At 40.3% G+C, this 22410-nt stretch overlaps 1 protein-coding gene across 3 annotated transcripts in view; it reads left to right on the top strand.

Annotated features, from left to right (window-relative positions):
* Window positions 1-22410, top strand: part of Ercc6 (ERCC excision repair 6, chromatin remodeling factor) — an 83650-nt gene that overhangs the window by 11721 nt on the left and 49519 nt on the right. For all 3 annotated transcript variants that reach the window (XM_048339223.1, XM_048339225.1, XM_048339224.1), the window contains exons 5-6: window positions 3390-4131; window positions 19892-20020. In XM_048339223.1, coding sequence (XP_048195180.1) covers window positions 3390-4131; window positions 19892-20020 — 871 coding nt within the window. The remainder of the gene's footprint in view (window positions 1-3389; window positions 4132-19891; window positions 20021-22410) is intronic.

Raw genomic sequence — 22410 nt, 5'->3', positions numbered from 1 at the left:
TCCCCTACACCTATTTTCAGTAGCTTTCTGTGAGTTTGTTTATGTTATCTTTATCTCATAGACATTAATCATTTTTGTATGCTAAAAAATTTAATAAAGATGCCAATCACAATTAAAATTGAATACTTAGAAATAAGTCTTAGCAAAAAACTCCACAGTTTTCTGAAGTGTATTTACTACATTAAGAACTACAACATGTCACTAGAAAGTTAGAGAAACCCAGTAATTGGGGAAGTTTAGGGTGGCTATGGATTGCAAACATTGTAAAGATGTCATATTTCCCAGCCAGCTGTAGTTCAATGTAACACCAGTATAAATTCAGTTTTTTTGAGGTAACTCAATTTTCATCACTTCTTCATGATAGTTTTTTTGTTGGTGTTTAATGCAAAAGCTATCAGGTAGAAGTGTATGTAGGCTGAGGGTAGAGGTATTAGCGGGCTGAATCTACAATTTTTATATAGATGCATTGAGCCAAGGAAATCCCAAAGAACGACATAAGATACGTTATAAAGCTATTTAGACAGTGTGTTGGCACAAGGATGCATGGAGACATTCATGGGACAGAGTACCCAATTGTGTATGGTCATTCAATTGTGACAGAGAAAGTGAGACAGAAAAGCAGTCTTTTCAATCACTGGTAATGCCTTAATCCACATGAAAATAAAATATAAATGCTATCTATATACAGGAGTAAATTCTAAGCAGATATGTTTTGATTTGCATTTACTTTATGGTAGGGATGTTTAGCATTTCTTCATGTGCTATTGGCTCTTAGTATTTCTTCTTTTGATAATTGTTCAGTTTATTTTCACACTTATTATTAAGTGAGATTGCATTGAATTTATAGATTGTTTTCAGTAGTATAGCCATTTTCAGAATATTCTTTCTGCTAATCTATGAACATAGGAGGTCTTCTTCAGTTTCCTTCTTTAAGGTTTTATAGTTTTCATTTTAGAAAACTACTTCTTTAATGTCTTAGGCTATTTATTTATTGTTGAAGCTATTCTAAAGAGAAATGAAGACCTAGAACTTTTTTTAAGGGAAGATAGACTATGAGAACAACAGGGAAAATAATTCACATTTTTTACATTAAAGATGCTGTTCAAGAGATTAATAGATCTTTTCCTGATGACTGTTTCACTAGTCATCAGGAAATGCAGATTGTAGCCACCGTGTGTTGTACCTCACACCTATCAGAATAGCTAAATGGAATGGCGGGCACCAAATTGTTGATAGCCCTTACACCACTAGTACCACTTTGCGTATCTGTTTGACAGGGTCGAAGTTTAACATACCTAAAGAACTACATACATTTATTACTAAAGGATGTGTACTAGAATATTTGTAACATCATTATTCTTGGTGGTCAAATCCTGGAAGGCATCCAGATGTCCATTAACAGTGAAATGGAAAAATTGTAGTATTGTCATATAGATTGCTAGCAACAGGGAGAGTTAACAAACTTCAGCTTCACTCAACAAATCAATATGGATCTACAAGTATAATGCTTAGCAAAGCAGGCAGACACAGGAGTAAAAACATTCCATTTACACAAAGTTCAGAGCCAGGCACAACTCATCTGTAAAAGCAGACCTGTCAAATCTGATCTGGCAAGAAGGGTGCTTTGGGGATGCTAGTAATTTACATTATTTCATCTTGATGCTGTTAAATGAGTAAAACTTTTCTTCCTGAATATTCATTGGGCTTTACCATTCGTACACACTGATGTATATTCAGTACAACTTTAATAAGAACAACAATACTTGTTGCAGGGTCATTGGCCTACACGAATAACAGATTTTCTATTTCCCACTTGTGAGTATAGACCCAAAAGAACAGAAAGCTGGAACTAGAAGAAATACTTGTGTACTCATGTTGAGAACAGTATGACATATAAGTTAAGAGGTTCTGGAAGCAGCCTAAGAATAACCAGTGCAGAACTAAGGCACCAGGGAAGAATTGTTTCATGGATTTAATCAGCTTTGAAAAGGAAGGAAATTCTGAAACATGCTACAGTGTGGGTGAAGGATGAGGGCATTAGGCTAAGCGATTCCAGTCCCAGGAGCTACCTAGAGTGCTTACTTGCAGAGAGAGCACAGAGATAGCTGCCCTGGGTAGGTAGGAGAGGAGCTATTTAATAGGTGCAGAGAGAAGAGGTCTGGGAAAATAAGACCTGGAAGCAGGGGGGTAGTGATGGCTGTGCAATGCCACAAAGGTACTTAATGCCACTAAAAATGGTTTTAGAATGTCCATTTTAAGTGCGGTATATTTTACTGCAAGAAAACATAGTAAAAAAGGAGGTGTATATATACAAACAAGAAATCATCTTTTAGGACATGAATTCTTTTCTGTTAAGCCTTACATCTTTTGGGTTTTCTGATTGTGTGATAATTATTTTGCTGGGGATTAATTTTAATGAAAGAGGAATAATTTCTGGATGAGTTTACATTCACAGCAACCCTTTAAATTTTAGTTCATCTCTTCCAGTCATTGACCATTGGACCTTTTTTACACTGAGAGACATAATCTCTTTGTTGTCTGTATATGGCCTTTAGGGACATGTAGCTGTTGAGAACTTACAGGATAGCGAGTGTAACTATACACTTCAGTGTTTAACTTAGGGTTCTTTTCTTTTTCTTTTTTTCTTTTTTTTTTTGGAGGTAAGAGTCTCAGGGACTTCCCTGCCCAGGCTGACTTTGAACCTCCATCCCTAGATCTCAGCCTCTTGAATAGTTAGAACTACAGGCATGAGCCACTGGCACCTAGGTAACTTAAATTTCAGAAAGCCACAGGGGACTGCTAGCTACTGTAGTAGGCTGTGCAGAGCTGGTATGTTATATTTTTCCTCTCCTCATTGCTGTATGGTAAAAACATTCAAGTTTTCTAGCTATTGGAAACACATTGTACACTATTATTTCTAGTTTCCCTACTGTGCAATAGAATACCAGAACTTCCTGTTCATCCAACTGTAACAATACCAGTCTTCTCCTTTCCATCTCACCCTGTTTTTCCCAGCCTTTGGCCAACCACCATTCCAAGCTCACATTCTATGAGATTAACTTTTCTAGATGGGAGTGAGATTTTTCTATGCCTGGTATATTTCACTGAGCATAATGATTTCAATGCAACCACAGGTGAAAGAATTTCTGTATTATGGCAAAATAGTATTTTGTGGTACATATGTACTACAATTATATAGCGTCATATTTTGAAGCAAAGTTACTGAGAAAATGTGCCAAATGTGTTATCATCAATTTTATGTTATGCTTTAGTGCTCTGATTCTTTTTAATGTGAGTTATTGGTAGGTGCTGCTATTCTGTAATAAGTGAATATTTCTAATATGCTCTGGAAGGTTTTATAGCAATCTGTATTGTCAATTCTTTTTTAGAGCCAGGGCCCTCCTGTTTGGGCAGTATGCTCATGCCTGCTCAGGAAACCGCTTGGGACGAGCTCATCCGCACTGGTCAGATGACACCATTTGGAACCCAGGTCCCTCAAAAACAGGAGAAAAAGCCTAGAAAAATAATGCTCAATGAGGCATCGGGCTTTGAAAAATATCTGGCTGATCAAGCAAAGCTGTCTTTTGAAAGGAAGAAGCAAGCTACCAATAAGAGAGTAACCAGAAAAGCCCTGGTTGCCTGTGAGTCCAACACAGGACCAAATGAAAACAGACCAAGCCAGGGGAACAAACTTGTCTCAAGAACAGACCAACGCTTGAAGAAGCACATGAGGAAGCTGCAGAGACAGGCACTGCAGTTCCAGGGCAAAGTGCAGTTGCAAAAGGGGCAGAAGTTCCCGGAGCCCCAGGGAGGGCCAGAAACAGAAGGAGACTCTGAGGGTGAGGAGTGTGGCTCCTTCCCCACAGAGGAGGAGATGGAGGAGGAAGAGGAGGAGGAGGAAGATGACAGGGCAGGGGCTGATTTTTCTGGAGATGGCACAGATTATGAACTGAAGCCTCTATGCAAGGGCCGAAAACGCCAGAAAAAAGCCCCTGCACAGGAAGTTGATGATGACTTTTTCCCAAGTTCGGGGGAAGAAGCTGAAGCCACAGGGGAAGGAGGAAGAGGAGGAGGTCGCAAAGAGAAGTGCCGAGATGATGGGGATGAAGATTATTACAAGCAGCGGTTAAGGTCAGTCTGCAGAGGCTGTAGGAAGATTGTACTGCTTGTTTTCTGTGGGCAGCAGCTTTATTAATGTGTAAGCATTCTAGATCTATTTCCTGTACTAAAATTGTACGTCTGTAGAGATGGAGCTTGCTAGAACTAGGAGTCTGAGGCCTCAGGAATTCTAGAAGATAATCCAGGATGAAGAGCTTTAGAGAAAGGCTAAGGCAAGTGCATGGAAAGGACCAAGTATGAGCTGTGTGGCTTTTATTATGTAGTCACCTGGGGGATGTGCCAGGAAATGGACAAATTAAATGGAGGTGTTTTTTTTTTCTTTTTGAAGGAGGATAGTAATTGAGAGGAATTAAATTACACACACACACACACACACACACACACACACACACACACTCAAAAACCTTGAAAATTTAGTGTTGGCAGATGAAAGAATAAACTTACTTTTTATTAGTGCATGTTAACTATATAAAGGGGTTTCATTTCTATAAGACCGTACATGTATATAATGTGTTTTGATCAAATTTACCTCAGTTGATTAGTATATGAAACTTACTTTTATAACTCCCTCCTTCCTTGTCTTGAGAAAATAGTCATTGGTGGAATTGTAAACCACCATTGTGTCCCAGTGTGCACAGCTTATTTCCCTTTGTACCGACTTTTGGCATGTCCTTGTCTTTTACCTCTATGGCATTGTCAGCATCTACTGTGAGATGAACAGTGTGAATGTGTATGGCATGGAATCAAAGTTTCCACTGCCAGAAAGCAGTACAGTATTTGCTCTCTAGGAGTGCCCAGGAAGTCAGAGGGAAAAAGGAACCACAGTATTTTTAAAGTATTAATATTGGGGTACCTTTCCTCCAGTCCTCAACAGGTTTCCTTTACATCTCAATGTGGGGAAACCTAGTTTATTGCATTTCTCCTAGCTTTCCACTGGCCTTTGTGAATGTTGATTTGCTGTTTCTCTTCTGTTATTTAGAATTGCTCATGAGTCAAGTCTGAATGAATATTACACAAACTTTTTAAAAATAATTTGAGATTGGCACTGGTAGTTCACATCTATAATCCTAGCTAGTCAGAAAGCTGAGATCTGAGGATTGTCATTCAGAGCCCATGACTGGGCAGAAGAGTTTTGTGACATTCTTATCTCCAGTTACCCAGCATAATGCCGAACTAAAGTAGTGACTCGAACAGTAGAGCAAGAAAACTAATTGAGAGTGCAAGACTCTGAGTACAAGCTTTGGTACCACACACACTGAATTTTTTTTTTGAGGATCAATTATTTAAATCCAGTTATTGAGAGCTTTTCACTCACACTCCAGTAGCAATTTAGGTTGTAATCTATTAAGAGTATGCTTACTTTCTACTGCAAGTTTAGTTTGTGCATGCACTTGATATTTGTACTGTCAGTTGAGGACTGTGGCTCAATACTCCTGAACAGTGAGTGTCAGTCTTTTTTAACTACTATAGAAAATTAATGAAAGTGTTTATCTCAACATATTGATTATAAATGGAGCAATATATATTCTTCTCATTAAATTTGGTCAATATTAAGTATATTTTAAGTAATATCAGTGTTTTGTTCAAGAGCAATTTATTTGATTGGATTTTAAATATGCGTATAGTTTAATTTCACAGCACTTTTTCTTAATAACGTTAGGATTGTAAAAATTTATTATTTCCAGAGCCATATCATAAGCTAGTTTTTTTCACTAAAGTTACAGTAGAATCTCAAATGAATTTCTGAAATATCAATAAGTCTAATTGACATCAAAATACGATAGCTCTTTGAATTTTATAGCTAGTTATTAAGGATGTTAAACTGCATATATCTACATTGAACTGTTTGTATTATATCTCCTTTGGTGCTCTTTGGATTGGGGATGTTAAAAGAAAATAAAATGCCTAGGATTGAGAATCATATTAAGAACATTCTTGAACTGCCATTCACTGTATTTTGTTACTTGTTGCTGATCTTTATGATAGATGGAACTCACAGTAGTATTCCATGGAGGGAAGAAGAGCTTCAGGATTGCCTGTCTTAGCAGTAGATTGATGACAGATGATCACAGGAAAGCTCTTCAGTTACAGTATACAAGATGAATTTCTGTATACTCGGAGTGTATAGAGCTTAGTCCTGTGTACCTCAGAATTTAGTCCTGTATACCTAGGCTGGGGACCTTACAGAACTTAACAAACACGTGTTGGTTATAGCCTGTTAATTCTAGTGCTTTTTAAAATTCTTAGAAGAACAGATGACTCCTAGACATCTCATCCCCTTTTCTTCCACTAAGCTGGAGAATTGGCCTTTCACTAGTAGCCCTAAGATCATCCTAACTAGATATCTCTGTTTAACTGGGTACTTTGTGGGGTTTCCTATCCCTTCTGTGGACTGGGGCCATGGCAGCTGGGACCCTGCTTTCTCTGATTTGGCTCAAGTCTTCTGCTCAGTCTGCCTGCCTGCCTACCTACCTTTTCTTTTCTTCTCTTCTCTTCTCTTTTCTTTTCTTTTTCCCTCCCGCCCCTCCTTCCCTCCTTCCCTTCTTACTTTCTTTCTTTTCTGTTTTTATTCTAGGGCTAGAACTCAAGAACTTGAGTTCTTGCTTGGCTTTTTTGCTCAAAGCCAGCACTGTACCACTTGATCCACACCTCCTTTCACTTTCAGCTTTTTGCTGCTCAATTGAAGATGAGTCTATTGGAAGGGGCTGGGAATATGGCCTAGTGGCAAGAGTGCTTGCTTAGTATACATGAAGCCCTGGGTTCGATTTCTCAGCACCACATATATAGAAAATGGCCAGAAGTGGCGCTGTGGCTCAAGTGGCAGAGCGCTAGCCTTGAGCAAAAAAAAAAAAAGAAGCCAGGGACAATGCTCAGGCCCTGAGTTCAAAGCCCAGGACTGGCCCAAAAAAAAAAAAAAAAGTGTTTGGGATTTATCTGCTCATGCTAGTTTTGAACTGTGATCTTCAAATCTCAGCCTCCTGAATGGCTAAAATTACAGTCTTGAGCCACCAGGCTAGTTTCTTGTTTAAAAAGAACTGTGCTCTGATTTAGGAGGCCTTTGAAGTTATTGGAAAGAACTGTTGGTAAGGATGTTCGGTTTGACCTGTACTACTTTTATCTCTACTCAGCCCATAGTCAGTGTAGTGTTTGTGGGAAAATCCCCAACTCACCTCTACCTGCATCAAAGGCAGTAAAACACAGGAGATATGAGAAATAGCTTTCACAGGTGCCTGTCTGCCCAGCTCTGCATGCAATGAAAATTTTCTACCCATTTGTGCCTTTAGCATCTTTTTTTAACTGCAAAAATATAACAATATTAGGATGAAAAAAATTACAAATATATAATATATATATATATTTTTTTTTTTTTTTTTTCAGGCAGGAGAGAAAGTTTATTACCGAACTGCTTGCCTGTGGCCGAGGTGATCCATGGCTGGAGAGAAGGGAGAGAAGGGAGACAGGGGAGAGAGGGGAGAAAGAGGAGAGAGAGGAGAGAGGGGAAAGAAGGGAGAGAGGGAAGAGAGAGGCAACCCCCACCCAGCCTTGCCTTATATCTAGGGCACGGGCAAGGGGTGTGGCCAGGTGGATTAGGATGTGACCTTAGGGAAAGGGGAGGTAGCTGCCTCCAGGTCTGCTGGTTACCCTGGTAACTGGGTGGAGACTTAATGAGGTGGGGGCATCTACATGGAGCCCTCAGGGAGAGGACCTTACATTCCAGCCTTTTAATAGTTACGAAAAAGGACGAAGACTCTCTCTGGCTGCTTCCTGCTGGCAAGGGGTGTCGGCATTAGGGGTAAAAGGCAGAAATGTGGCCCCTCCTGGAGAAGGTGAGCAGCAGGCTCCCTTGGTGGTAGATGCCAGTCCTTGAATGAAGCCTGGAAGAAGTCTCATGAGGCAGGGGCTGGACAAAAAAAAAATATTAAGGCAAAAGGAAGGGCTTAGGGCACAAAATTAAAAATTGGATGACTTGGCTAGTTCTTATACTCAGGTATGGACAGTAGATGGACAAGCTACTATCTCTTGCTCCCCGACTCTGATTAATTTTGAAAGGGCTAGACAAAGTGACTCCATTTAGGATGTGATCATTTTCCTCTTACTCCACTCCATGATCCTTGTTCCTGGAACTGGCTGAGTCCCAGTGGTCTAGGGGTTTGAACTCAGGGCCTGGGCACTGTCTGTGAGCACTTCTGCTCAAGGCTAGTACTCTAACACTTGAGCCACAGCTCCACTTCCAGCATTTGGCTGGTTAGAGATAAGTCTCTTGAGCCATGCTTCCAGCCTGGTTCTTCGCTGGTTAGTTGGGAGATGGAGTTTGAGAGATTTTCTGCCCGGGCTGGCTTCGAACTGCAATCCAAGGTGTCTTTGCCACAAAAGCCCTTTTTTATTTCCAATTAAAACAGCAAGGAGACCAAGGGGACTAGAGCTTACCTGTACCTTGTAAGAATTGACCAAATACTTGCCAGAATTCTGCAATGACAAAACTCAGTAGATGTGATGAGTTTTAGCACAGATATATAGCTAGATGGACATACTAACAAATGACATTTACACAGACATACACACTGTGCACATAGGTTTTACACCATGCAGAAATGAATTTCAGCAGTAGACTCTTGGAATTCCAATAGTAATTGACATTTTTTTTTGCCCAATATTTTAGAACCACGTGGTCAGTTAGAAAAACAATTTTGCTAGCAAACAAAAATTTTCAGATTATAATATCCAGTGGGATGCCATGTTGAAGGGGGTGTTACAGGAGGACACAAACACATTAACAGAACACGTAGTATGGCATAGTGGCGTCTGAGCTGGTGCCTGTTAAACCCAATATCCACCACGTGGTCAATGCTAGAGAAAATAACTTTTAGATATCTTTGCTGACAAAGCACATTGGTGGTCAAGCCTCAGTTTCGGAGGTCTGTGAAAAGAGGCAGCTTTGTGAGCAAGGCACACAAGGATGGTTCAACTTGGGAGTTTTATAAAATAAGCAAGTAAGCAGGCAGATGAGAGAGAGAGAGGGAAGAAAAGGAAGAGAAAGAGGAAAAGAGAGAGAACCTGAATATAAGTGACTTCTGACCATTTACCGTTGCAGTGGCAAAAACTGTATCTGTGCGAGTATTTCGAGCAGGCCTCATTGCATTGTCAAGAGGCGTGCTAGCAGTTTCCTGGCTTGGGTGTGACTGTGATGCAAAAACCCAAAAAGCATGGGAGGGAGGCGCCTGGTGAGTGGATGAGAGCTTACCGTGCAGAAGCGGCGGACAGAGCAGCAGAGAACCTGAGCAGCAGCAGTTTCACTCACCAGGGTAGACAAGTGGTGTGGATGTGGAGGTGGATGTGGAGGCCAGCAATGGTGTTGGTGAAAAGTCCCACGTGGCATCTCGCAGCAGTTTGATTTGCGGAAAAAGGGCCATCAGGACTGGGGATACTCCCAGAAAAAGGAGAAAAATAGAGGGGAATTCCGCCTGTCCTGACTCTTAAGCCCTATCCCGGGTTTCGGCACCATATATGTTAGGTTTTTTAAAGTAGGTAGCCGGTAAAGGAGAACGCCACGTGGTATTCAGGCAGGAGAGAAGGTTTATTACCAAACTGCTGGCCTGTGGCCGAGATGATCCATGGCCGGAGAGAAGGGAGAGAAGAGAGAGAAGGGTTACTTATATTTTTGAGTGTTTTTTCTACATGTTATTCCACTCTTCAGTTCTGTGCACACATATATTTACATTGCTATAATTGTAGCAGGTCAGTGGATTGTTATAAACTCTTTATCACATCTCTTTCTAGTTAATCCGTGCCTGCATAGGCTGAGTATTAAGTAGTAGAGCTGAGATTTGAAGTAGGTCAATGCTGTTGTGGGATCTGGTAGGAAGTGCAATATATAGAGGTGACCACAAGGTGATGCTAACAACACATAGTTGCCTTTACCTTCAGGGCTGGGAAACCAAAGCAAAAACATGAGCCAGGATTTGGGATTTGGTATCAAAGATAGGAATCCTAAAGACCTGCCAAATGTGGTGGAAGTGAGGTTAGAATTTGCCTCAGAACCTGGAGTAAACTCTTGCTGCAACTTGCTTTTAATTCAGTTTTGATCCTAACAGGTTTTCCTTCCTTGTACCACATGTTTTCCTTTTTTGTATGTGCATAAACCTGGAGTTGGAAAGTGCTGGTAGGGACTCAATTCATAGTGTAACTGTTACAACCTATGTTTACATCATCTATACGGCTTTCTGATCAGCCTTCCTACTTGAGCACTGGACTTTGCTGTTGGCAGGCTAGTTAAATTTTGGTTGCATACATGTGTAGTTCCAGGATGGGGCAGGTTGCTGGGAGGGTTCAAACAAATAGGGTAAATATTGGATTTATGTAGATTTGGAAGGTCGGAGGCTTCTGTGACTGAGCAAGGGTGTATAAATGCTGGGGTGGGGGACATAAGAGCAACCATAGCTAATATGATTGAAATGTGAATGCTTTGCCTACTTGGTGATGTATTAGGGCACATGTATGATTGGTTAGTCTTCACAGCCTCCTAGGAAATAGAAATCCTTCTTGAGATGAACTTTTTTCCCAAGGTACAGTCCATGGAAGAGCCTTAGAAAAAAAGAAGCAGGGTTATTCCAGTCTTTGATTCTGTGTACATATATTTTTACATTGCTATAATCATAACAGGTCGGTGGACTGTTATAAACTCTTTATCGCATCTCTTTCCAGTTAATCAGTGCCTATAGAGTCTCAGTATTAAGCAGTAGCTGCTTGGTCTGCTGCGGTGGCCTCAGGCCACTTGGGGATGGGTCCCTCTTTGCTTGATGGGAGCCAGTTCTACACCTTTCAGGGCCCCCATTCCTAGCCAGAGACTGTACTCATGGTGCTCCAAGCACTGCGCTCTTAACTTCTGTGTCTCCATTGTGCCTTGTTCAGGAGCCCTTCTCTCCCTCTTAGCCCATTGGCCCTGAGATTGCTCCCATCTGTTTTCTAGTTAGACTTTGCTTGAACTAAATGACGCAGTCAGCAGTACTTAAGGAAAATCCATTCAATTTGATATAACATTTTTTGTTTGTTTATAATTGGCATGCAGTAATTCTGAAATGTCTGAATTTAGTCAAAAGTTTAACTTAGATTTGACTCAGAAGCCTAAATACAATGAATTTAAGATTGTCCTTATCATTTATTTCCAGAGTTCATTTCTTTCTCTAAAATAAGCCTTTCTTTTTAATTTTCTTTTTTTGTCTAGAAATCTGTATTTTAAAGAGGAAAGTTATTCCCCTAAGTATATTTTCTTAGAGAGCATGTTGGCTTCTTTGAAATGACAAAGCTGAGACACAAATGAAGACTAATTCTGCTTCCTGCTCTACGTACACCTTTCATTCTCAGCTCCGGGCATAATTGTCTGCATCAGTCTTAATTTACTCTGTGAGATCTGAACTCCTATCTGAGGGTATTTCATCGCTCAGATGTGCCAATTAAGTCTACCCAGATAGACCATAAAAAGGCAGATCAGAAAAGTAAAACACTGAGTACCTCAATTTAGCAAATTAGACTAATCTGTAAGGGATTCTTAGCTGTCTGAAATAGAAAACCTATTGCACCACAAAAATGCAAACTATATTAAATACCCAGCTTGGTGCCTGAATATATTTTTAAAAATCAAATTGTACTCATTGTGTTACTGATGTAGAGTTCTTTCATGGAGATTTCAATAAGTGGAGAATGATTCTGAGGTGGAAATTTCACTTTATGTTAAGAGTGACTCTGTGATGTGTAGTTCTTCCTTTCCAATCAGTGCAGATTTAAAACTGTACCTCAGGCTCAGCAACCCTGGCAACATAAAAACAGTTCTAAGACAGAGTAGTAGGTTCAGCTTTGAATTTCAACCACCTCATTGTGGGACTTCTTTATAGTTTGGAGGTAGGGAGCTATTCATTTGGCATCCTCCCATGCTGCATGATTGGCAGTTTCCATTATTAGGTGTACTTTGTCTTGTTAGTGGCTTGGTATAAGTAGTGGTGTATATTGATTTGTCTGGTATAAATGTGTCTTGTGATGGTTTAGGTCCAATAATCTGCAGTCAGACTGCCAGACCAGTTTTTTGTTACCTGGGAGAAAGAACAGGTGTCTGGAGAAGAGGAGCTGTGACTTGCCCTGTGTGGTGGCGAAAAGAGAGAAGAACCATGTTGCTGCACCATGTTGCAGAATGTAGGAAGTCTCTCCACTTTAAACTCCAGCGCTGGTTTTTAAAAACAAAATTTGAAGGTTTAGACTTCACTTGTCCTTGTGCAGTTGTGTTCATGATGTGAAAGATACAGAGTTGATTATTGTTATTACTGCTGTTAACTATTATTGTTGTTATTATTGACCTGGGTTTTCTAGGGAGTTTAGAAAACACTTTTGAAGAGCAAATGTACACCAGAGGGGACAAGATTGGACAGCCTCATTGACTGGAGTCTTCCTCATTATTTCATTGGTGATCTTGGACAGGCTCCTTTATTTCTCCTGCCTATCTGCCTTTGTAGAGGGCAAGTTTAAATGGAGCAATAAATGTGAAATACTTAAATCTGAGCCCAACATGCAGTGAACACCACTGACCACTAGTCATTACCATTGGTTTTCTGACTCTAAATTTAAATCTTTACATACACATAAATACATACATGTGCATAATCCCAAAATAAAACATGTCCAGAGCTAGCCAACTTCACTTAGAGGTAGTGTATTGCACTGGGCCTGGAACTCACAGGTGGTGGGATGAGATTGCCAGAGCCTCACCTGGAGGCCTGGCGATCCCATGTGTCTTCCCGTCCAGGAAATGGGGACTGTACTTGCTCCAGGGGGCAAGATGCCAGGAGGTAATAGTCAGGCATTTGATAACTACTAGCTGTTCCTGTGTTCCATTCATTAACTGGAAAAGGAAGGAAAAAGATTCCATCAAGCCAGGATGATACTTCAAACAAGGATCTGTGGAAACTATGAAGAAGAGCTTAGAAATAATGATGTATATAAAAAGATGGCATCTTTTGTAGGTGAGAGGTAGTTTAAGAGTTCATACAGATACGCATGGATACATTAGCTGATAAAACTTCATTGTATTGCTGTTTGCCAGTGGCTCATGCTTGTAATCCTAGCTACTCAGGAATCTGAGAGCTGAGGATCACAGTTTGCAGTCTGCCTGGGCAAGAAAGTCCATAATTAAATCTCTTATCTCCAATTAAATACCACAAAGCCAAAAGTGGATCTTTGGCTCTAGCCTTGAGCTAAAAACTTAAGGATAGCACCCAGACTAAGGATAGCACCCAGACTCTGAGTTCAAGTCTTGGGACTGGCATGCACATGCAACTTCGTGTTAATGTTACTCTTTTTTTTTTCCTGTGCCTTTTATACTTTTTTTTTTTGTGACTGTAAGTAGGGCATAATTAGTGGTAAAATATTTATACAAGTGAAATTGTTTTAGGGAAAGTTCCTTCTCCTCACACTAGGGGGCAGTGTACCTCTGTGCAGTGGCTGTTGAAACTATACATACAGCCTGTTCTGGGCACTGACTGCTCTGGGTCCCTTCAGCTCTGCTCCAAACAGGTGTGTCAGATCCCTCCTGTCTGCTCAGGTACCTTGATTTCCAGACTCCTGGCCGTCCTAGGTGCAGAGGATGGTATCAGTCCTGTCAGTCATCTATACTTGGAGACCTGTTCAGTGTTGAAGTAGATGTTTTGACATTTGTTATTTTCCCTTCACATTAAACCTGGAATTAACTAAAAATTTTATTCTGTTTTTAATAATTCTGTAAAATGATAATAATTACAAGCTTGCATCTGATCTTTAGTTTCCTAGATGTATTGTACATGTACTATTTCATTTAGTCCTTATACAGGCCCATTTTTTGGCTCATGTTGTGGTTGGGTACAGAAGTGCAGCAGTGGCAGTGATGTTCTCTAAAGTTACAGGCCTGCATCTGCTTTTCCTTTCTCAATGGTGTCTCCAATCTGTGTTTCTTATTGGGTTCTGTGGTAGTGCCAGTGTGAAGTCTGATGGCCCACAGGAGGTAGGAATCCATCTCCTCATTTCCACAGAATAATGCATTCACTTTGTTTTATTGGGTTGCAGCTGGAGCTATTACAAGTCCAGAGTCTAAAGGAAAACATGAAGATAGGAACATCGAAAACAAGCAATGTAATGTAAATATAGGTTAAACTTTTTTTGCTTATCAGAATTCTTGCATGTGCTGTCAGATCTTTTGGCTCAGTGTTTCCTGTGGTCCTGGAAAAGCTGCAACTAGGCTTGCAGCTCCTAATTCTTCCCACTAGGTGGCTTGCACAAACTTGCTCCAAACCTTGCTCCAAACTGGACCCACTGGGGAACCTGAGAGGTGGAGCTCAGGCTCAAAAATAAACAGTCTATTTTTAAACTGTTCATATAGTGAGCTTTTTCAGTGTTTTGGTTAAAACACTGTAAAATATGAATTTCTCTGACATCATAGTTGCCCTCTTCCTTGGGTCACTCTAATGGCCCCTGGCTGTGTTTACCTAGTGGATAGAACAATGTATCAAGCCTTGGAGTACAACAGATAAGAGTAGAAAGCAGAGTAGTAGGCTTCTAGTGAGGCAGAACAGGAAGCTTTATGACCATTTATGTGACTGACTTTGATCTTTGAACTATGCTTCTTTGTCTCTAGCCCAGTTCTGAACTTCACTCATTCATTCTGCATTTATTGCATGTCTGTCATGCTAATCTCTGCCCTCCCAGGCGAGCTAATGGGAGACAGACCTGGATTTCATAATATGCTGGTACTAGATGGGTCCAGTAGACCACAGTGTGCCCAGGTGGAGATACTTGGAACATAGGGTGCCTGACTCCCAGGTCAGGGGTCTTCTTCTGAGGGGAGATATTGCCTGGCAGGGGTCTGAAGGGCTTACCAGGTGTGTGGAAGTGCATGTTGGGAGGAGGCAATAGACAAACAGTACTGGATATGCAAATAGACAGAACTGAGATGGCACAAACAAGGTTTGGAATAGTGGTACCTCCCTGGGGTTTCTGCTTATACAATCTGAGCATAGTGAAATACTGGAAATTGTAAAATAAACTAACTTTCAATAGTGGCAACTCACTCTCAGGTGTATGCTTAGAGTTCCATTGACAAGGCACCCCTGTAGCTTATACTATGGCTGGTGTTGTTCAACTAGTTACAGTGGGTCTGCATTTCTTCTGACAGATTGTTGCTACAGAATGAGTCCCAGACCCCCAGCCTGGCCAGGGTCTCCTCCTGAATAAATGTGGGGATCCAGGGAATGTTTCTGTGCCCACATCTGATTGAGATTGGAAGTTTATGCTCTTTACTGGCTTCTCTTCTAAGTGGCTGCCAGTGGAGCCGACAGCAGGCTGAGTATGGCAGCCGTGTGAGAAGTTAGAACCCCTGCCAGTGAACACCAGGCCCACTTCGTTTTATGTGGCTGCAGCTGTGATTATTACATGTGTGGATTTTTTTAAATGAGAGGATAGAGAACATGAGGAAGTAATTTCTTTTCTAAAAAGGTAAATATTGAACAGTTTACTGCTCCCTTCTACTTTTTCTTGGCTAACTAATATTGAAGGAACAGAATTTTGAAAGTTGAAGCTATTTCATATTTTTTAGATTCTCGCTCAGTTGGGCAAAGAGATCTTAACTTCTACCTGCCTCTAGTCAGTTTCAAGTCATTCTATTATCTATCTTTTGTTACTGTCATATAAAAGTCCTTTATATCTCACAGAAGTTTACTGTTTACAAGTCTATGGCAACACTTTTACTTTTTTGCTTTTGATGCTTGGAATGGAACCTGAGGCCTGAGCAAATAAACACTGTGGGACTGAGCTGCAGCCCTAGGTCTGCCCCTTGGCAGAGTTTTTTGAAGTGAGGCATTCCAGTAGGTGTCTGGTGAAGGGCAGTTGTCTTCAGTTCTCAAAATTTGACAATCTGGTGGGTGAAATGTCAATTTCTCTCTCTCTCTCTCTCCTTCTCTCTCTCTCTCTGTGTGTGTTAAGGGCAGTTGTCTTCAGTTCTCAAAATTTGACAATCTGGTGGGTGAAATGTCAATTTCTCTCTCTCTCTGTGTGTGTGTGTGTGTGTGTGTGTGTGTGTGTGTGTGTGTGTGTGTGTACGTACTGTTCCTGGGGCTTGAATGCGGGCACTGTCTCTGAAGTTTTTTGTTCAAGGCCAGCACTCTTATCACTTGAGCTACAACTCCACTTCCGGCTTTTTGATGAGTTGATTGGAGATAAGAGTCTCTTGGATTTCCCTATCTGGGCTGGCTTCAAACTATGATCCTCAGATCTCTGCCTCCTGTGTAGTTAGGATTATGGGTGTGAGCCACCAGCACTGGGCTGGGGATTATGTTTTGTCCTGGGCCCCTTCTGCTCTTCTCTCTGCTTCTTGACCACCACATGCTCCTGTCATCATGTTCTGTCTCACTGTGGCCCAGCAATGATGGAGCTAAGTCGCAGTGGACTGAAACTTGTGAAACCATGAACACAAATAAACATTTCTTCCTTCGAATTGATTTTCTCAGGAATTTTGTCACAGTGCTGGAAAGCTGACCAAATACAGAGTTGGTGCTAATGATAAATGTAACTGGATTTGATTCTAGCCAGGCTGCACCCAGACTTTTGTGTGTCAGCCTGAGCTTATGCCTGAATCCAACCCAGAGTATTTATAGCATGGCTTCCCCTATTATATCTCCTGATAGCCATCTTGCTCAGCCTGCCAGGCTGCAGGGCAAGCTGACCACTGTGGTGAAGATGGTGCTTATAAGACTTTGGTCAGCACATCAGGAGGGGAGACATTGCTTCTCTTCTTGTTATTTGTGGGACATGCCCAGCTCTTGTTTCTGTATTTAGATAATTTTGCCTCTTTTCCCTCTCCCTGGTGGGCCATGTGGTCCTTCTTGGCCAGGTCCTTCTGGAACCCGCTGCTTCTGGGGGTTCCCCTCAGTGGTCAGCTCTGAGTCTCATGAGGAAGCACAGTGGTATATAACAGATTCTCAGCTGGAGCCACATGTGCATGTGGTTGTAGGTTTTTGTCTCTAATATGCGTGTATGATTCTACTGGGGCAGTTTGTCTTCACAATGGTTCAGGTGCTTGTCGACCATAATGAGGCCCCTCCTCCACCTTTACTCATCCTTTGGCCAAACAGAATAAATGTTCAGCCGGTTTGTCTTTATGAGTCGGAAGCCCTAGGAGGCAATAATTTCTGTGGTGGCTTATGTGGTTTCCTAGGTACTGTGTCCTGTGGTGACACAATGCCTGTGTGTTTAAGAAGCGAAAGGGAGGTGGGAGGAGACTGGGAGACCTTGTCAGGATAGAGTGATATGCTGGGAAGCTTAGCAGACACAAAAATCTACTGGCTGAGTTTTGAGGAAATAGTTGCCTTCTCCCAGTGGAGTTTAATGTATGATGTTCTTGTGTGGCAAATTGTGATCTTGCTGTGCTGAACTGCTAAAGCTGATATTGTCTGGTGTTTTTAATTCTCCTATAAAGTCATCTTTGAGAAATTACAAAATGAATTCTTTTTAAGGGGCCTTGGTAGCTTTTGTGACTCCCAGAGTTTCACTCACCTGCAAATCTGCTTAATACAAGTAAGTGTCCTTTGTTCAGCAGACACTTGGTACTGACTTCTTAGTTCTTAGTTGAGGTGTGGAAACCAAGGAATATCTGGTTATCTGACACTGATTGACTATTAAGCCATTTAAGTTACTTAGAGAGCAAGTAGCAAGAATTCAGATATGTACATCAGGAAAAGACATCTTTTGGAGCTCTGACAGTCAGGTAAGAAACCTGAGGGTTTCTTTGAGTCAACATGACTGACATGTGAGACCAGGTAACTTTTTTAGTGGGAGGAGCAGCTGTGCCATGTGTTGTAGGATGTTTAGAGGCATCCCTGGGCTCTTGCAGGATGCCACTCCCTCCACATCTGTAGCAGCCAAGTGTGTCTCTGTCAGATTTCCCTGGGCCTATTGAGAATCACCACTGGACACCACTGGGCTGAACTAAATTTGTAAATAACATGAAACCTAGAAGAGTAACAGGCTGTGAAAGCCATCTAGAGATTCTTCATTTTGTCAGATGTGTGGGGATAATTTTTAAGGAAGGAAAATATTAATAAAAGAGAGGAAGAGATTGCCTTTAGAAGTTAATCATTTTTTAAAAAGACATTCAATTTTTTTATGTGAAAGATTATCACATATTAAACCTCATGCTTATGTGCTATTTCCCTAGACTTGGCTATGTACTACCTTCTCCATTTTCTCTTCTCTGGAAATTACCAAGGGGGCTTCACTGATCTCATTTCTGTGTCCTCTCACTACCCTGCAGTGCAGTCTCAGATCACCAGCTCATGCTTTCTTCTGGATTACAAGTACATTTCAGTTATTCCATTGTTACTTTGCCAGTCAAGAGTTTATCAGAGGGCTGGGGATATGGCCTAGTGGCGAGAGAGCTTGCCTCGTATACATGAGGCCCTGGGTTCGATTCCCCAGCACCACATATACAGAAGACGGCCAGAAGTGGCGCTGTGGCTCAAGTGGCAGAGTGCTAGCCTTGAGCAAAAAGGAAGCCAGGGACGGTGCTCAGACCCTGAGTCCAAGCCCCAGGACTGGCCAAAAAAAAAAAAAAGAGTTTATCAGAGGATGTGCTTTATGGTCCTGCCAGCAGTGCCCTGGGTGGGTGGCCCTTCTCTGGCATTTGGTTTCCTTGCTGCTTCTGTGACGGGTACTGGGGAAGGGACCATCCTTCCAGCCTCAGTGTATGGTCTTCCCCTCTCCTTTCCTCTACTGCTTTCCCTTCCCTTCCCTTCCTTGTATTAGTCACTGACAGGTGAATGCCTTGTTGTAGATGCTCCTGCTCTCCTTCCCTTCCCGTGAGCTTTTTAGCTTGGAAGCATTTATCAGTAGTGATATTCTATCCATACTATTTTTTGTGACATTTGGAGCATCAGTTGTACTCGTGCTGAACAACATCATCCTTTTATTTTGAAAGTGAGTAGAATCTTAGGACACCGGGATTCGGTATAGTTGTATGAACATGAGCGTAATCTGTCTAATGGATGTACCTTCTCCATATCCAAGCTGTTGTGAGACTCAAGGTTGACGTGAATCAAACATCATGACATCATGCTCTTAAAATAGAAATGTTCATCTTATTTTGTATGTAAAGGCAACATGGTTCTAATTCCATAACTTAGAATTTACCTAATGAGCCCAATTTTTTCTTAGTGGTATAATATTATTATGTTGATATTGTTAATGCTCTGCTTCAGTGAAATAATTAGAAAAGGGAATCAGATGTGGTCCTTTTGACCAAGAAATTATCCTTTGCAGAAGATACTGTGTTGCTTTATGTTAATGACTACCATGGAAATAGTGATAAATACTTTTAAAAATTATACTGTGTCATCATTGTGGATATATGAAGCTAACTGAAAATTTTCTCAATCTTTTTCTGGAACCAAGTACATTTATCTTGGGAACTAGCAAGAAAATTTCCCTTAGGGTATGCCAAAAGAGGAGCAAGTAGTTTTGATAATGAATTGAGACCGTAACTGGATATTTCTGGAGCAGCTATAATAATTCACATAAGAATTGACTTGAGAAGACAGAACAGGAATTGGTTTTCTTTGAATGCCAGTGTTTGGGATAATGCTGGCAGCAGAAACTTGAGAGACCATTCTTATTTTTCTGTTTCTTCTAGTACGTGATCCAGAACAATGCTGTTTTAATCCATCTTACAACCAAAATAACAGGGACATGATTTTTATTTTCATTATAGGAGGTGGAATAAAGTGAGACTGCAAGACAAAGTGCAATGCCTAAACCTGGATGATGATTCTGAGGAAAGTGATGCTGAATTTGATGAAGGTTTTAAAGTGCCAGGTTTTCTGTTCAAAAAGCTCTTTAAGTATGTGCCATTTATTCTGTCTTTTGTATTTGTCACCAGGTCATGTGTATAAATTAATGTTTTAGGAATTACACAGTAGTTACCTGTGGGCCCTTAAGGTAGTTGCAGCAATTTATTGCAAGTACAGACACTGTCAAATGAAATTTTAGCCGCATGCTGTTCATTAAAATTAGATGATAATAAATTGACTAAAGTGTGCATGGGGTATGTTTGTAAGCTGATGAATCTATATGGACCTGTCTCAGCAGACTAAAAGCAACACATTTAAAAGCTTCACCATTCAATTTTTTTTGTTGTTGTTCATGGTAATTTTAAAGGACTAAACTTTTAACTTCTTAAGTCAGACTAATTTAATAAGAAGAGTTGTATATTAAAATCAATATCAAGAGTTGTTTATTAAAACCAAACATTGGGAATTTTTTTTTCCTTCTATGTGGATATAAACTATTGAGATTATATCCTAAGTGTCTTATATTGTACCTAAGGGTATAATACTTTTGAGCTGACCAAATGTGCATCTAAATATTTTATGTAGATGTCATTCTCATATCAAAAGAGAACCCATAGGCAGCACCTCAAGGATTAAGTCGCTGTTGGAAGCTGACTTAAGTTCTACTTGTAAAACACCGGATGCTGCCTAATAAATGTATGCTCGGTCTATATAGCTGGGTAGGTCTCCCATGATGAATGTAAAAACCCAGGAACATTTTCAGTCTCCTCACTCCTGGGATTTACTTAACAAGATGCTTTAGGAGGGTTTCTTAAATGTGTACAGGAAGTTAAACCGTTAAACAGCTTCTTTTTCTTTTGTATCATCAATTTGTAGTTCAGAGCAGGATGCAAACTTCTTTCTGTGAGATAATTAAACTTACTGTTCTTTATAGATGATTCAGCCATCAACTGTGCCCTAACGTTATGGAAGATACCTACTTTAAAAATAGGATGCTCTTATATTTCCTGTCAGAGAACTGAGAGTATGTGTGTATATATACATATACGCACATGTACACATACATTTGTGGTGCTGGGGACAGAACCCAGGGCCTTGTTCATGCTAGTCTAGTCTAGTGCTCTTCCACTGAGCCACAGTCCCAGTTCTATATTGAAGTTTTAATTTCTCTCTGTATTGGGAGAGGTCGGAGAGGTAGAAGTTATTTTATCCTGCTAAGCATATAGCAAAGCTGAGTCCTCACAATGTAAATCGACTTGGTTGAGTGGCTGTAACAGGACAGAGGAAGAAATGTATAGAAAGCAAAATCTATAGCGCTCTAGTAATTTCTGCAGAGAAGTCATTTCATAGCCTGGAGAGGTGACTGTTTTGTTTATTGCTTCTCCCAAATGAAAATTAACTATGGAAAGGTAAGTAATGACAGCATTTATTGGCAACTCTTTTCATTTCCTCTAAAATGATTGCTTATTAAGGAACAATCAAAATAGTATCAGTGTTGTACTAGCAAAACAGAATACCCAAATTATAGATTAAATTGATTTAATAAAGACAGGATACTTCTGCATGTGTAGTAAGTGATTTGGAAATATCCTCAAGAGTCAAGTTGAATGTGCATTTTTGTACAAATGTCAGATCTTCTACGAAGGAAATTTCAATTAATAGAACCAAACATCACTTAGAATGTGCTATAGGAGTCAGTGTTTTGGCCATTAGCTCTTATAGTTAGTTATATAGTCATGACCTTATTATAGTTCATATAAATACATGCTAGTGTTTTTAATTAGCCTTAATTACACTTTGCTGGAAAGTATTTTGTTTTATCTATATCCATACCAACAGGATTTTAAATATTTTATATGTATTATAAAACATCCATTGTTTTTCCTATTATACAAAAAGAAATTAAGAGGAGGGTAAACTCTCCTATTTTTATTTTATGATTAAGTTTTAGCCAAGACAATTTAACCTTAAACATATATATATATTTAACTATATTTACTGTACTCTGGGGGAGTTGAATTAATGAGGCATATAGCTGTACACTAGGAAGAAGAAAGTAGTTTCCATTAAATGCTATTTTCTGCAACATCATTTTTAACCTCTAAATTTCTGTTTTGAAAGTTTGTCTGACAGATGACATTAATCTGTTTAATTTACTTTCACTCAGCCAGACTGGAAAATGCAGTTGTTGATTATTACAACAATGCTAAGATACTTAGAGCAATTCTCTGTGGTATTTTCTGATGCTCTCATCCCATGGGCAGTGCAGACTAGTTGTACAATCATTTATAAGCAGCTTTAATGTTTCTAAAGAGCAAGCTTACATACTTTTGGAAGGTCCTTTTTAAGAATGAGAAGCAGTGCAACCAAAATCAGTTAGTGGCTTCACTGGAACCTGAGCCCAGACCCTTCCTCACTCAGCACACAGACTTACTTAGCA

Source organism: Perognathus longimembris, chromosome 2 (assembly GCF_023159225.1).
Source record: "Perognathus longimembris pacificus isolate PPM17 chromosome 2, ASM2315922v1, whole genome shotgun sequence".
NCBI lineage: Eukaryota > Metazoa > Chordata > Mammalia > Rodentia > Heteromyidae > Perognathus > Perognathus longimembris.
Note: the sequence above shows the minus strand (reverse complement) of the source record. Positions and strands in the feature narration are given on the sequence as shown.